We start from the raw sequence: 16,342 nt of genomic DNA on the forward strand, positions 1-16,342 counted from the left end.
TATAATGGTATTTAGTAGTGCAGTGCTCCCAGTGCTTCAGTGTAAAGAGCTGCTTTCAGCTGAAGTACTGCAATGTGCAGTTTATGACCCCCTAGGAATAGTTGTAGCTGTCTTTTGTTTGAAACATGATACAGAGGTGTTCCAGTGCAGAACAATGTAATTTAAGCATCCAGGGACCCCTAAGAGTTTGCTTCTGTGGTGCAGTCTCAGTATGTTGAGGAAGAATAACATTCCCAATACAGTGACCTGATAGCAGTGTAGATGTGCATGCTATTGCTGTTTAGGTTTTGCATGGTATAGGCTAGAAGTTGAGGGTACATGCTTTTGAGACCTGGAGCAAAAGTCTTGTGGCCTACAGAAACTTGTCCTCTCTCTGCAGTTCTGCACCAGCAAGGTTTTCCTATGGGACCCTTTTCTGGTGGTGTGTTTTTTTTTAATAGAAGCTGGAACAGTAAATGGTGATGTTGTGAGATAGCACTTAAGAGCAAGCAGTGTGCCCAGGTGGCCAAGATAGTAAATGGCATCCTGGCTTCTATTAGAAATGCTGTGTCCAGCAGGAGTAGGGAGGTGATTGTCCCCTTGTACTTGGCTCTGATGAGGCCACACCTCAACTATTGTGTTTAGTTTTGGGCATCTTGGTACAAGAGAGATGTGGAGGTGCTGAAGCAAGTACAGAGGGAGGGCAATGAAGCTGGCAAAGGGCCTGGAGAATAAATCTAACTTTATGAGGAGCGACTGAAGGAGCTGGGGATGGTTAGTTTGAAGAGGAGGAGGCTGAGGGGAGACTTCATTGCTGTCTACAACTACCTGAAAAGACATTGTGGAGTGGTTGGTAGTGGTCTCTTCTCACAGGTGAATAGTGATAGAACAAGAAGGAATGGCCTCAAGCTGTGGCTTGAGAAGATATTAGGGGAAAAAAAGTAATGGAAAGAGTGGTCAGGCATTGGAATGGGCTGCTCAGGGAGGTGGTTGAGACACTAACCTGTATGTATTTAAAGGTCATTTGGATGTGATGCTTCAGGATATGGTTTTGGGGGTGAACCTTGTGGAGTAGGGTTATTGGTTGGGCTTGGTGATCCTGAGGGTCTTTTCCAACCTGAATGTTTCTGTGATTTCTGTGAACTAAGCACTTGAGAGGCTGTATATGGGTGTGCAGTTTCTGACTTTTGCTAACTCTGACTATAATGTTTCTGACTTCCATGTCACAATATCAGAATGAAAAGAGACTGCTGTGACAAGGATTTAAATCTTAATTTCAATCCAGTTTTGTTAGTCCATGAGTGTCTTCTGTAAGCATCTTCAGTCTTGTGGCCCACTTTCTTGAATATGCTACCTTATAGCAAGTCTGTACTATGAGAACTGCAGGTTTTTGACAGAGAAATTTAAATTAAAAATGCACCAGGAAGATAGGTTTTGTGTACTGGTTGTTTTTAGATTCCACTGATAACTTCGATTTCTAATGTGTCAGTACTAAATGTGTTCTTCTGTCTCAGCACTAGGGGGAAAAAGAGTAAAAATCGTTGAGGAAATTATTCTGGCACACTTAACTGCATTAGTATCCAGTTCATTGTGGTCTGCTGCTAAAATAAGGTAGCACAGAGCTGATCTCTGCAAGAGCCAGCCCATGAGTGTTTTCATTCCTGCCAGTTACACATAGGTAGTACTCCTCTCTGACCCTTGCCTTTTCTGTTGCAGACCCAGGTTGGCCGATTTGCTCCTCAGTTTTCAGGATACCAGCAGCAAGATTCGCAGGAGCTCTTGGCTTTTCTTTTAGACGGCTTGCACGAGGATTTGAACAGAGTGAAGAAGAAGCCCTATTTGGAGCTGAAGGATGCCAATGGCAGACCTGATTTGGTATGGTGCCCTTTGCTTGAGGGTAGGCCCAGGAAGTTTAGCTGGGTTTTGTGATGCTTCCTGGCCTTTCTGCTCACAGGCCACACAAACATCCTCCCTAGAAATCAGTGTACCAGAGATGGGAGGTCCATGTTGTGCTTTATGGCCCAGCTTGAGCCTTCATGACACCTTACAGCATATTGCTGTTGCTCTGCCTTACAGCAGAATATCTGTTCTTATAGTAGTGTGCAGGAAGGTGTGCTCCAGTGGGCTCCAGTTACACACTCTCCCTAAATAGACAAGGGCAATTATTCTCTGCCTTTTTTTCTGACAGAGGCCAGAAGAGTCTCTTCTGTTCATTTTAGTTCCTGCCTTTTCCCTGTCCTGTGCTTTTAGTCAGCAGTGATATGTGAGCTCTTGCGGACACTTCTTTGTTCCTCTGAAGCTGGCAAACAGCATGCTTCTATGAAACTGAGACATGTGATAGTGACATGTCTTTACCTAAATGAACTCGGTCTCCTGATCAGGCTTTTACCTCTTGTCACAGTATAAACAGCTGCAACATTCTAGCAAATGCAGACTTGAGAGGAAATACAGCAGATGGAAAAAAAGTTTAGCAGACTTCAAAGGCCAGGTGTCATAATCACTTCTAGGAAATGTGTGACGGGTTGGTTTTGCTCTTAATTGTCAATAACTTCATATCTTTTGCCTTTTCTTGCATAATACAGTGCATGTGGCAACACCACAATAAGTAGCATATTTCATATTATTTTTTTTCTCCAAGGAAGAGTGGTAATTGTGGGATGTAAAAATTGCCCAGCATGCCTTCGTTTCCTATAGGTACTTGCATCCACTGATGACATCCATATACTGCCAGACTTGATTACTCTGTTATTACCTCAGTGTCCTGGTTAGCAACAGTAGCATTGCAGTGATTGTATCAGTGGTACTTGCTTTACTTGAGATATGTTTTATGTGTGTGGTATTGTATCCCAAATGGAAAGTGTCATACTAAGGAGAGCCTCTGGTTGCACTAAAGTAAGCACATGCCAGTTAACAGATGCCATTGGGTGCAAGAGCTTTATCAGTTGTATGGTGAGTATTCAAGGGATTGTACTTTGACTCTTTTTCTACTTTCTTTATGTCCATCATTTTCCAACAAGAAGAAACTGGTTTTTTTTTTTCAGAAGCTGTTAACTGCAGTTGTCTTTCAAAAGCAGAGGGTAGCAGTCTGTGCCTCCATGGGGGAGAGTGGAGCATATCTTGTTAGCAGCTTGCAGTCCTGGGGCACGGTCTGCAGCCCTTGGCTCTTTTCATGCTTCTTGTGTGCACCAAGGAATACCTGACCAAATGACTCGGCTAAAACAGACGTGTTAACACCTGACGCAGGGTTTTAGTTTCACTATGAAAAAAGTGCCAGTATGTTATGCTGGGCATGTGAATAGACTCTGCTTTTGGAGGTTTCAATCCCTGTGCTTGCTATGCTATTAAAGTGTTTAAAAGAAATAACTTTTTTTTTTCTTTTTTGTAGGAGGTTGCAAAAGAGGCCTGGGAGAATCATAGGCTGAGAAATGATTCTATCATTGTGGATATTTTTCATGGTCTTTTCAAATCTACACTCGTTTGTCCTAAATGCTCCAAAGTATCTGTGACCTTTGATCCCTTCTGTTACTTAACCCTTCCACTGCCCTTGAGGAGGGATCGTATTATGGAAGTTACCCTCATATATGCAGACCCACAGTGTAGACCTGTCCAGGTGAGGCATCTTGAAGACACAAATTTAAGTCAGCTGAGTCTTTCTCTTAGGTTTTAAAGTTGACACTTTCAAGGAATCTAAGGAACACAATGTCCACCTTTGAGTGAAGTGGGATGGGGCTTTTAATTGAACGTGTGAAATTAAGTGGCTTTGTGAAATCTTGATTTGTGAGACTAAGGTTAGCTGGAATTGGCTTACCTGTGATGGGATTGCCTGTGTGATATATTGCTCCCTGAAAGCAGTAACGTGTTTGCACTGGCCTGTTTACTTCCCTTTACCTTGAAAAATGTAAAGGCGAAACACCTTGAATGGGTGAGGCTGCTGGATTTCAAACGGCAGTGAGAAACAACCCCTCTTGATGGAAAATGACTTTGGCATTGTCTTTGTTTCTAGTACCGAGTTGTGGTGCCGATGATGGGGGCAGTCTCAGATCTGTGTGAATCACTCTCCAAACTCTCTGGTGTTCCCGCGGAGAATGTAAGGATAAATACAGCACAATGATTTTGATAAATGTCTGTTCTTGAAGCATTTTGCTGGCTTAGCTTTTAGATGGGGAATAAGCTGAATTTAATGGAGCAGTGGCAAGACTAAGGAGTTTTGAGTGCTGCTCTTTGATTACAAAAATGCATGAAACAATGTATGCTTATTCCAACACTTGCACTGCAATAGAGAGGGAGCAGAAAGCCTCCACCTCCAACATTTCTAGTAGCGTGTTTTTTCAGTGCTGAATGATGCTCAGTGTCTGTTCTGGGTCAGTTTTTCCTTGGGCATCCTTTTAATAATGAAGGGATCAAGTGAGCTTTTCTGGAGGGAATGATTTTGTAGTTGTTGAGGGTATCTTCAGGATGCCAGTGTAGCACTTCAATTATTTCAGTTATTTATAGATGTGAGTAATCTATGCCTGAAATCTTAGTCTGTTGCCACTGGTGTTAGGATCTGTGCTGGTTGTTTCCACCAGGCTGTTGAAATTGCATCATCTCAGTAAAATCAGATACTTGCTTTGTTTTTTTCCATCCATCTTAACAAGTACCTGTGATTAGCTGCTGGGTGTGGTTCTAGATCTGGGTGCTGATGTTGGTGTGTTGAAAATGATACAAAAGAAAAAAAAAGACTAGGAATAAAATGTTGCTTGTCTTTAGTTTGCCTAAATCTATGTAAGCTTTTATTATAATCTCTTTGCAAATATCACTTGCTGTTCTAGATGGTGGTGACAGACGTGTATAATCATCGGTTCCACAAAATTTTCCAAATGGATGAAGGTTTAAATCATATCATGTCAAAAGACGACATCTTTGTGTGAGTAAAACCAGGAGGATGCCATGATACGGAGAATGCTGCAAAACATTCACTTTGGTTTCAGGATTGAAAACCTGGATTTTTTTTATTTTCCTTTCTGAAAGCCTAAACCTTCCTGTAGACCTCTTGCATGGCTGAGTTGTAGTGCTCTGCTTCAGTAGCAGATCAGCATGTGCAGTGTAGGTGTTTTCCTGATAAAGAAAGTTGTGGCTCTGGGTAATAATGAACTTTTTGTTTGGTCTGTGTTCTGCAGTTTGGAACTTTATACAGATCTTCTAGGTGTCTGGATTAGAGTTGCACTTTTCACTGGCATTTTTAGGCAAGCACAAGCTTGCTGTTCTTCTGTTCCAAATCAGTACAATGCTTTGGAGCTGTTTTTGGTCGTAGCATGAAGTCTAAACTGTTGTTCTCTACCTCTCTCTAACACCCAAGATGGTTGTAATAGCATGCAGCTAACCGTGAGTGGAGGTTCTTTTCAGACTCTTGACTGGCAGTTATGCTATTTGGGTCTTAACTGTGGTTGTGAGTGACTTTACTGAAGCAGAGGGTTTGGTTATGCTTCATGTTTTCTCTGTGCTTGATGGAAGAGATGTGATCCGTCACCTGTGAAATCTGGCAAGGCAAGCAAAACTCATGTTGCTCTGGTACAGCTGGAAAGTGAAAATTACTGCAAATGAAGTGTAAAACAAACTTGGAGGTTTGCATGTCTGAGGTTTATGGGATCAAACTCAGCCCTTCATCACAAGTCCACTCTTTCTCATGTGTGTGAATGTTCCAGAGCAAGGATGCTGCTTCCATAAAATAGTTTTGCCAGTGTGAGGTCCTGCACTTAGGGTATACCTTTCACTCAGTGGGATGCTGTGACTCTGGGGCTGTTCTGTCCTGCTGTCAGTTGTGACCTTATTGCTGACGTGCAATCTCTGAATTTTTCTGAGAATTCCTGTTGTATTCTTGTTTTCTTCAATCACAACTGAAGGTGTGGCTGCTTAGGATGCCTAGGAAGGACATTTGGCTACTGTGAAGTTTGTTTTGTGAGGATATTGTAAAGGGTTAGTTTGTAAGGAAGTCTGTCTCCAAAGCTAGAACATTGGAAAAACAAGAAGCGTGATGGTGCAGTAGTAATTACAAGAAAACCCTACTTTCCTGCAGGCATAACATGTTACATATCCCTCCCCAGAAAACAGCTGTGAATCAGCTCTGCTCCGGGGTGGAGGAAAGCATTAACTGAACTGCAGCTCTACTGTGTCTTTTCCTCTGCAATCACTACTTCCTTTTATGTGCAGACACTACTGTAAATGAGGTGATGCTGTGAGTCACAGTCCTAGTGAGTGAACTGACCTGGGTTAAAAATAACCCTCCAAGGAAGGGGAGACGTAGCAGGAGGAAGTTTTGTTAATCCTGTTTTTCCATGAACACTCTCTAAGTTGTTTCCAGCACTGTGGGACCAGAGCAAGTAGCCAGGCACCAGGGCAAAAATTAGGAGAAAGCTGCTCATAGAAACTCTCTTTAATAGGTAGTGCTGCCAGGAAGAAGATATGTAAAGTACTATTCTAACCTACAGCTAAAAACCAGTGTTCTTGTATTGTAAGCAAAGTTTGTCTCAAAAAACAATAGAAACACTTGTTCATAAAGAGCAAAACTTCTTTAAAGGCAAGTATGTAATTCTATTGTGGACAATCAACTTACCTTGTTGGGTTAATAAAGGTCTGTTCTTAGATGTTCTGAGGTTTAATGAAATAGTTCAAGAAATGGTAATAGCAGCATGATGGTTCTTAAATTCTGCTGTTTCTCTTAAGTTCTTATATCTGCTGAAGAGAGATTGACAGCGCATCAGTTCTGTGTTAAGGTCAGTACAAGGAGGGAGCAATCGGAGTGTATCTTCAAACTTGGGTTTTCTGAGCTGTGGTTTTGAGTGATTCTGTAGGGTTTTTTACCCTTTATACAGCCTGAAATGAGCAGGCTGTGAGCGTGTAGTGGCATTGGCAGAAACTTTGAAATTTGTCCTTTTCTTGGACTTAAGAGTAGCCATGTAAGGCTTGTGCTTCGTTGGGCTCTTGTGAACTGATACACTGATTTCAAACTAGAGCAGGAGCAAGCTCTGCTCACTCTTCCTGTACTTTCTGGTTAACTTGTTCCTTCTAGTTTAACTGGTTTAGTGTTCTAAAGTTTCCTGCTTTTTATGGTTTTAGCATGAAAAGATAGCTTGTCTTATCCTCAGTGCTGATTGAGTAACACTCAGCGTTTGTTCTTGTGCCTTGGCTGAGTTGATTTAACTGTGGAGCTAGGTTATAGTTTAGGTTGGGATACAGGACAGTGTTAAAACAAGCATTTTCTAATCTGGTATGGAGTGCAGTGTTGCTCTGCATGTAGCTGCCCTGGTATGAGCATGGAAGTGGCTCAAGAGTGGGGCAGGGGCAAATTTAAACTGAAGCTCCTGAAGTGCTCTGAAGCTGGTACATTTCTGGCAGAAGTTATCAACAGTAACATGTTGGATGAGGGCTTCCTGAAGATGCTGTGATGCATGCTGGAGAATGTGGCATGCTGATTCAGATTGCTGCTGCTGGTAGCTTCAGGAGTTTCCAATATTCCAGAAAGTTACCTACCTTCTTAGATTCTAGGCAGGTATCTTCTTGTTTATTAAATAGAGGCATAGAAAATAGGTTTTTTTAAAATCTTGAGTCTTTCACAATCTTCTGTCTTTAGGGAGTAAGCTTCTACTTGATAGTAAAAATACAGAACTGAAATATTGTGTAGTTGAGAAACATTTATGTTCCCAAAGTCAATGAAGAAGACTTGAGTGCCCACTAAAAAGCATTTTGTCCTTTTAGTTTTAAGGTCAAATCTTGATAGAAGTGACAGGAAAAAGATTTGTTTCTTGTAAGTGGGAAGGTTGTCTCTGTGTGCCTGCATAATCCGCAGAATGTTCTGAGCGGAGAAGATCTGCTTGTGCTAATCGGTGATGTAGTTGTGGGGTCTATCAGTGGTTACATTGAGTAGTGTATATCTCTTCTGTTCCTGAAAGAACACTATCTTTGTATTGATTAATGAAGAGGAACAGCTGCCTTTTGTTAGAAAGTGTAACTGTGTTGTATAGTGACAGTATTTTCATGCCAGAGTCACAACTGAAATAAGCAACCTAAATCAGATTCAATAAATCATGCTAACCCATCAAAAGTTTTTTGTCTTACATTTATACTGGCTACTGCTACAAAATAAACTAAGAAGGCTTTCTAAAGCACTGAGTTGGGTTAACAAGATAGCAGTTGATTTATGAACAAGGAAGAAGCCCCCTGGAAGCTGCTTGCCTGCCATGTTTGCAAATGTAATTTTTCCTAAGATTTGTGTGAGTTGCCTTGTGTAGTAAGACTAAATTGTAGCACTTGTTATTCTAGAAGAACAGAAGTTACAGAAAAGATGAGAAGATAAGGTTTGTAATAGCATTACTTATGTTACAAATCAAATAGGACAACTGCATCATGCCAGGATGTTGTGCTCACAGTGCGGCCAACCTAAGTGAGAGATGTCAGTTGTCAGGTGGGAAAACAAACTAGAGAGGGGTATCTAGTAATCATGGTACCTTTTGTAGGATGTTTTTAGGTACAAAATGTTAACCTAGATGTGTTTAAAGTTGCCATGTAATAACCTAGGATATGACTGAGGAGCAGTGAATTGTATTTAACTAGAATTAGAATATCTCTTGTATTTAAATTGGCATAATATTCACCATCTCACATGTTTGAACTCTTTCCTAATTCATGTTTTATTGATTCAGCCCCTATTATATACTGATCATCTGTTTTTACTTACCAGTAGTGCCCAGTGACAAGACTTCCCTGCTGGCAAACTGTTTTGTGTACATCTTAATATTTGTTTTAAGTAGCTGGAGGTACATGCAAGGTCTCTTCCACTGGTTAGAAAACAAAGTGCAAAGAAGTAAGCAGTTTGAATTAGAGCTAGATCAGTACAGCATATTCAGAAGTAGTTTTCTCATCTGTACATCTCCCAAATGTACATTTTAAAATTGCAGAGTTCTCAGTGGGTCCTGTTGATTCTTGAGCTGTTTTCCTGAAGGATTTTACTGCCTAGTCTTTGAACTTGGGAGTGTTCAGTCTTTTCATCTGTTACTTCTTGATAGTTACACTGAAAGCATTATGAGAGAAGCTGCGATAAACTGAAGCCTTCCATGTCTCATGCTAGTCCTTATATCATTTTAACGATAGAACAGTTTTCTCACTTAAAAGTATTCCTTTCTTCCACTGGCAGAAGCAAACCAAGGTTGTGTTTAGTGATCATCTGGTTGTTTAGTAGAACCTGAGAATGAAAAGAATGAGCATTTAGTGACGAGGGAGGTACAAAGCCCTGGGCTCTGATTTCATGAGCAGCTGCCCTCAGATTGTTGCTTTGTTCTTTGCTTTCACTGTTTCCATCTAAACAGGATATTGCTGAGAGTCCAGCAGATCTTCTGCCTGTGGTCACCTGACTGTCTCCTGTAACAGAAATTGGTTGTTTCATTGATTCTGAAGCTTTAGCATCTTGTATGGACTTAAACTGGCAGTTCTTACCTTTGGACATTTCTTAGCATCAGCTTAAGTTGTCTCAGGACTGAAAAAAAAAAAAGTGGTCAGTCTCTTGCAGTGTTTCTTCAGACTTGTTTGTTGGAAGCTGCTGCCAGACCTAGGTCTGCATGTGACAGCAATGCCCCTATTGGTTTCACATACTTGTGGCCTTGGACCACTGTGTGCCAGCCATCTGGCAACACAAGTCTCAACTCAAAATTCAAGGAAGGCTTTGGACATCTAAAGATGTGTGTTGTGAATTTTTGTCCCACCAAAGTGGTGGGTGATGTTGACTCTTGGGAGATGTTTGGAATTTAAGCTGATTGGAGAGTTTGGAAAAAATAATCTACCCTGGATAGCTAAGCTATATTGTACCTGTCAGCTGCTTCGTTACTGCCTCACTGGTTCTGTTCACGTATTACCTTTCTTGTGCTCTCTCACAGTAAACCTTAAAAAAAAAACAAATGTGAATGTTCCCGGGCTTCTTGATATTTATGTGAGTTTAAGTAACTCTCAGACACATCTTAGAATGAACCTGGCTCCTTTATGTGTAACAGGATGAAACTATGCCCTTTCTTCTCCAGTTCACCTGAAAGGGGAGGGGCATTTGAGGCTGGAATTCTCCAAGCCTGTTCTTTCACAAAGCTTTGTACTCATCTCTTTCTCATCAGGACAGGCTTGAAAACTAGCATAGTCCCGGTACAGCATCTGTGTGCTTGCAGAAGTAGAAGAATTTGGACTAAGACTTGAAGCAAGGTTGCTAGCACGTTGTGTAGGGGCCATGCAGCCAAAGAACAGTGGGACTAGCCCTCTTCTCACAGTGCTGTAACTGTTGTCCTCGAGGCATGTTTTCTCTGTGAAAGGACAGGGAGATCTGTGGCAAATGGTCAAGAAGCTCCTTATGTAAAGGTGGTCTGCAAATCAATTTGGCAACGTTGGTTCAGTGTTTGTGCTGAATGCTCTCATTCTCCAGGCTAAGCAGAGGACAGCATTCAGCACATAACCAAAATGCTTACTATTTCTTTTTCTTAGGTTCTGTGAAGTCCAGCCCCACTAGGACCTCCGGCTCCCGCTCCAATGTAACACCCACACATGCACCATGTGGGTGGTATCACATCACTCAGGGATCCTACTGGAGCTTGGAGCCGGCCTACAAGGGGTCAGGTAAGTACCACTTGAAAACAAATTCCACAGTCCATTTCAACAGTATTTCTTCTTAGTTCTTAAGGCCTAAGAAGAAAAATCTTTTGATGCATAAACTATATAACCCTGTTCTCTTAGCCTGGTTAATGGGGCATATAATATGTATTGTTTACCATGATAAAAGTGTCACATATTGATTTGCAGGTCACCTTTAACCTATAAAAGTGTGTATATCTGAATAAGTTACAGGTAGTTTGCCATATGTATCATATTTTCTGCCTTCCTTTACACAACATGCTGTATCTTACATTTAGGTGAGTTCATGGTCTTGAAAAACCATGTCTGGCTGCAGAAATGTCAGGTTTGTTGATGTGGCTACAACAGGTTAGCAAAAAAGCTAGTCAGTAGTTTTGTAGGAAGTATTTGAGATTTGTAAGATCTTGTGGCAGACTGATCTATGAAGTTTGTTCTCACATGCTGAAATTTGTGTTTTCTTGTTTGAAATGAGGGTTTCTGTCCCTTCTAAAATGAGCTTCTGTTTTTTAAAGTTTTTTTTAAAGTCTTGCTGATTGAATTCTCTCATCAATTTTAATCTTCCTTCTCTGTAAGATTGGCAGAATCCCATGGCCAGCTTCTGCAGGGCCAATGACCTGTTACTTGAAAAAGTTACATTTGCCAGTTTCTATCTCCTAGCTTACTTGTGTATGTGTTCTGTATTTTGAGATTAAATGCAAAGATCAGAAGTATTTCCGCTTCCTAGAAGAGATCAGAATATGTGCAGGATTTCTGCTCAGGTTTTTCTTCGGTCCTCTGTTCATTCTTAGTGTCAGTTGTAATTTGACAGCAACATCTGTGGGTTGGTGTGCAATAGTAATCCTCTTCAGGTGGATCTGTTTGTCAGCTTCTGCAATGGCATTTTTTCCTACCCTTCTCTGTTCTCTTACAAAATGTATTTCTTTCCTTGGTGTTGCTGTAGACTGACTTGTGATCTGCACAGTGTTTTTGATCTGGAATTAATACCATTGATCCCAGCACATGGGAGAGAAAGTTTCAATTATGTACTGCATGGATACTGGCTTGGTCTTTAGCTCACAGTAGTTTTTTCTTTCAGTGCCTTTTCTTGTAGCTTTCACTTGTCTTTCTGTTGCTTCTCGTGCTCCTGTGCACTTGTTCAAAGTTAGTTTGCAAGGAAACAAAAGTTAACCTAATTCATTGCTCAGTGCCTTCTCTCTGAATTACAAGCACAGACCTTTGTGATGTAGATGAAGACTGGTCAAGTCCTAGCCTTTTGCTTAGTAATTTTCAGACACTTTTTATAGTTGGGAATTACAAAGGCAACGAGTCAATATCCAGCAGTGTGGTAGCAGCTGAGCTAATGACTCTGACTTCTGAAACTATGTTGTGTAGCCTGGTGTAGCATTATCTTTAGATTCTGTTATTTCAGTTGGATTGTAAAATACAGCATTGCAGTGTTGGCTCTGTAGCCTTCTTTAAAGCAAAAAGTATTTTTAAAAAAGTTGTTATTGTTTGGCTGTATTTTATTGTTTGTGGGTTTTGTTTATTTGGGTTATTTTGTAATAAAGAATGACTGTTCCTCAAGAGATTCAGAAAATGACAGATCTTCATTTTGCTATGTCTTCCTCTGATAGTAGCATGTAAAGGCTGTTCTGAGGTGGAGTGGCACAAAGTGATTGTCTCAGCAGTGTGTGAGATGTTGCTTTGCAGTGTTACACGGGGTACAGCATGCTGGCTGTCTGTGGTGAATGGCATTTGTGTGTGAATAGTACTGAGCTTTTTCACTTGTGTATGAGTAGTGCCAAGCTTTTTCTTTCTGTCCCATCTGTTCCGTCGCATAGGCAGGACATAAGGTGGAGTGTAAATGGGGTTGTGTTAATTGCTGCTGGCAGAGCACAAGATAGGTGGTCCGAGAGGCCATCAAAGAATGTGGAGGAACACATGCATGTTGTGAACTGATCTGTGTTGTATGAGGCTAGCTAAAGGGTCTTCTAGGACTTGAAGAATTGTAGGTGTTGTCTGGGGACTGAGTTATGACCATTTGTTATTTACACAGATCTAAATGAAATAAGTTATCTCTTTGTGGTGCTGTTACACAGGAAACTTGAAGGTGTGGATTGTAGCCAGTGCCGATGTCCAACTGAATATCATTGACAGCCTAGAAAATCTCAACAGCCGTTGACATTGAACTGTCTTACACTAACTGATCTCTCATGTTTTTGGTGGGCTGTGACTCCCTGGAAGGATAATTTTTTCTCGTGTACTTTGCTGACTCAATGCAAATCTGAAGCTGGAATCTTTTAGTTTAAGTAGGATGGAGCAGAAATGCAATTCTGAAAGCGGTTTTCTTCCCTGCTCTACAAGGGCGTTTTGAACAGAGGAAAAATGAAGTGTTTCCAGGCCCTTGAGAGAAGGAAGTGACTGACTCACGCGAGAGAAGGTTGTGGTCCTGGTTGTTATGCATAGTGACGTCTTTCATACAACCTTTCTTTCTCTTTCAGTTTTAAGATAAGTCTGGGACAGTTGACTCACCAAATTTAAGAACAGTGTGACTTGATATTCCTGAAAATGAATCTGCTATAATGAGTAGTCCTGAAGCAAACCATGTGATAGTGTTGGGCTCTGACATCTGCAAATAGCTTATTTGCTGTTTCATCCAGTAGCATGAGCTGTATCTCATTTTCCTCACTGTTCTCCAGAGCTGTTTAGGTTTTATTTCCCAGAATGTTTTCCTTGTGTTTTGTTACTGTCCTTGGATTTTTCTATGAAGCAGATATTTTCAAACTCTTGGTTTTCTGAAGTGTTGGCTGTTCAGTGATGTGAGCTCAAGCCATTAACTGTACAAGAGGCTGAGATAGTACAAGACCCAAGGTATCAAGGAAATTTTCTTTCTCCAGAGGAAAGAAACACTGTCTGAGAGATTTCAAAATGCACTTAGTATTTTTATACTGATGTTGTGATGTGGTTGAAGCAACACACAGTTGTCAGGGTTATATAATATACTGAGAGGTGAGTGCATTAGGGAAGTGAATAAGGAGTAAAGGCAGAAGGAAGGTGGTAGAGATATATCCTGTGCCACTGTGAGCCATGTGGACTGTTCAGAAAACTGCTCTGTAGTGTGAAGACAGAGTACAACCCTTTTTGTGGTTCGCAGACCTGGTGGAGAGACTTGTTGGACTGAGTTCATATTTGTTCTACCTGCTGTGCTTCTTGGCAGTAGAAGTAACCTGTGGAAACACCTGTTTCTCAAACAGGTATGAAGTTCGCAAGACAAGAGAAGATGGCTCAGAGGATGTGACTCTCTGTGTTTACTTTCGGGAAAAGACAATGAGACAATCCAGCAACACTGCAGGGACTGTCCTCTTCAGTCAGCCGCTCTTAATATCTGTGCCCAAACACAAACTCACTGTGGAGCACTTGTACAGTGTGGTGTTGGAGCAGATTAGGTGAGTCATGTCTGTACTTTTGTGTTCTTTACAAAGTCCCGGTAGCTGCTTGTTCAGATTTACTGTAATGTGATTGCTGCATCCTTGCAAATGAGAAGAATTTCTGCTTTGTATGGGGTGTATAAACCAGGATTCGCATTGGTTAGTGTTCAGAGGCTCCAGTGACATACCAAGGTCTTGATTGTTTTGGGCTATGCAAAAACAGGCTGTGAGATAGTGCTGGTGGCAGTCACAAGGGAAGTGATATGCTTGGTGTTGGGCAACAGAACGAAACTCAGGCCCATATCTTCAGGCCTCTCAGATGGAGCTAACAGAAGTTATTTTTGCATTTCATATCTACTGGCAGTAAAACTTAGAACAAGCATTGAAAACGGAGACTTAACTAATTGTTCTGGGAGCTCCTGGGCTGTGACTGGTGCTGTGTAGGGTGGACTCTGGTTTGCTGAGGGTGATTGGACAGCAAGAACTGCTGATGGTGAGGAACACTGTGGTGCTGGCGTAGGGCTGCAGTATGATTGATAATTCTCTTCCCTCTTGCTAGCCGCTATGTGAAACTCCCTTTGACAGAAGAATCGTCTACACCCTGTCAAGACAAAGGAACCTGCAATGGCTCTAATGGTGTGGTTGAAGGTAGAGTCCTCTCAAAATCACTTAAAAACACTTGAAGATTTTTGTTAGCATTTGGTTTGTGATATGTCTATTTAGCTTAAGATCTAGCAGATTGTTCTTTCACAGTCATTAAGCCACAGTATTGCTTGGTGTGGTGAGAATTCTTATAAACCATTTTCTTTCCAAGGGAGACAGAAGTGCCTAAGCAGCAGCAGGAGAGCAGGGTGTGGTGTGCATTTGTCTTGATTAGTGTTGGAGAAATTCTTGTTTCCCTATTAGATGTTCAGGTGCTTCCCTCCAGAGGCAGTTTCTTTCCTAATATGCCTTTTTGGCATCGAAAACTGGCCTGATAAGTCACAAAAACAACTTCTGGAGAAGTAAAGTGGAAATGGTGTTTTTCTGTTCATGGACCTTAGAATGACAAGGTCTTATTCTGAGGTTGGATGCTTCAAGGAAGCTTTTAATGCTGATGGCAAATGCATATTTCCCTTTTGTCTTTGAAATGATTCATTTGTGCTTCTGTGGGAGTAACAGCTGGAACAAGTGAAATTGGAAATTTTAAATGCTGGGGGTGAAAGGTCTGCCCATTTTTCCCAAATAATGGTAATACAGTTCATGGAGACTTAGACATTCTCTCCTGTAAAGACACCCAGCTGCAACCCTGCTGATTCTCTCTTGGGTGTGATTATTAACATACTGTGAACTGAGAACTTTCCATCATGTCTTATAAAACCAAGCACATTACCTGGCATCTGCTAAAGGTGAAACTCTGGTTTCAGCTGTAATGCTTAGCAGGCACTTGTTTATTTTTCTGTGGCTCTTTTCATTACTTTCTGTGTAATTGGTGTGTGTCATAACAGCTATCCATGTGAGATGTAAGTCTAAACATTCACTGAAGCTCTTTAATACAGTGCTTGTTTTAAATTTTTCAAGGTGACATTGAAGAGATGGAGCATCAGGAAGGTGGACAGGAAGGCAGGGAAAAGCTGGCAGAAGTCGATCCCTGCCACTCTGAGGGCTGTATGCAGATTGAGTCAGCAAGAGACATACAGCCTTGCAAGAAGCAGTATTTCACCTTTAGCCTTGTGAATTTCTCTGGGACTTCTGAGATAAGCTCCATTGTAGAAGGAAAAATCCTAAAACTGAATGGTAATTATCATTTTACTTAAAAAAAAAAAAGAATTCTTCCTTCTCTTTACATCTTTGCAATAAACATTTCTTCTTCCTTATAGCTTTCTCTGCTCTTGCCGCTGACTGGGATTCCGATACGCGGAGGCTACTTTTTGATATGCAGGAGGCACAGGTTGTAGTGTGTTGATGTTTGGGTTTTGTGCTTTGTTTTGTTTTTTAAATAAATAATCTGTGTAGACTTTCATGGTACTTAAAAGATCACAGTAAATAGTGCTGGAGTCACCAGGTTGAGATGTATTTACTTAATCTTTTATGACCTGTAGGTCATCAGTTACTCATCTGTTTCAAATGTGTTCTGAAAAGTAGATGCTTTAATTTCAGAGCTAAGTAATCTAGTCGGTTGTCTGCTTAACAAACAGATCCACAAAACTCCAAAGAAACCTGAAACTAAATTCATAAAACCAAGTAGAAAGCTCAGTATTCTTTCTGAGAGAGTTCTGCTGGGTTGTGTTTTATAATCTGTTGTTACTCTTATTCAAAACATCCCAAACCTGAAG

At 41.1% G+C, this 16,342-nt stretch overlaps 1 protein-coding gene across 3 annotated transcripts in view; it reads left to right on the forward strand.

Annotated features, from left to right (window-relative positions):
- The window catches only part of USP4 (ubiquitin specific peptidase 4), a 38,281-nt gene that overhangs the window by 16,199 nt on the left and 5,740 nt on the right, over nucleotides 1-16,342 (forward strand). For 2 of the 3 annotated variants that reach the window (XM_064156644.1, XM_064156645.1), the window contains 8 exons: nucleotides 1,696-1,854; nucleotides 3,365-3,589; nucleotides 3,983-4,066; nucleotides 4,791-4,885; nucleotides 13,854-14,045; nucleotides 14,587-14,675; nucleotides 15,588-15,803; nucleotides 15,887-15,957. In XM_064156644.1, the coding sequence (XP_064012714.1) occupies nucleotides 1,696-1,854; nucleotides 3,365-3,589; nucleotides 3,983-4,066; nucleotides 4,791-4,885; nucleotides 13,854-14,045; nucleotides 14,587-14,675; nucleotides 15,588-15,803; nucleotides 15,887-15,957 (1,131 nt within the window). Of the gene's footprint in view, nucleotides 1-1,695; nucleotides 1,855-3,364; nucleotides 3,590-3,982; nucleotides 4,067-4,790; nucleotides 4,886-10,473; nucleotides 10,589-13,853; nucleotides 14,046-14,586; nucleotides 14,676-15,587; nucleotides 15,804-15,886; nucleotides 15,958-16,342 lie in introns of those variants that run through there. The other variant, XM_064156646.1, reaches the window with a different exon arrangement.

This window comes from Pogoniulus pusillus, chromosome 16 (assembly GCF_015220805.1).
Source record: "Pogoniulus pusillus isolate bPogPus1 chromosome 16, bPogPus1.pri, whole genome shotgun sequence".
Taxonomy (NCBI): Eukaryota; Metazoa; Chordata; class Aves; order Piciformes; family Lybiidae; genus Pogoniulus; species Pogoniulus pusillus.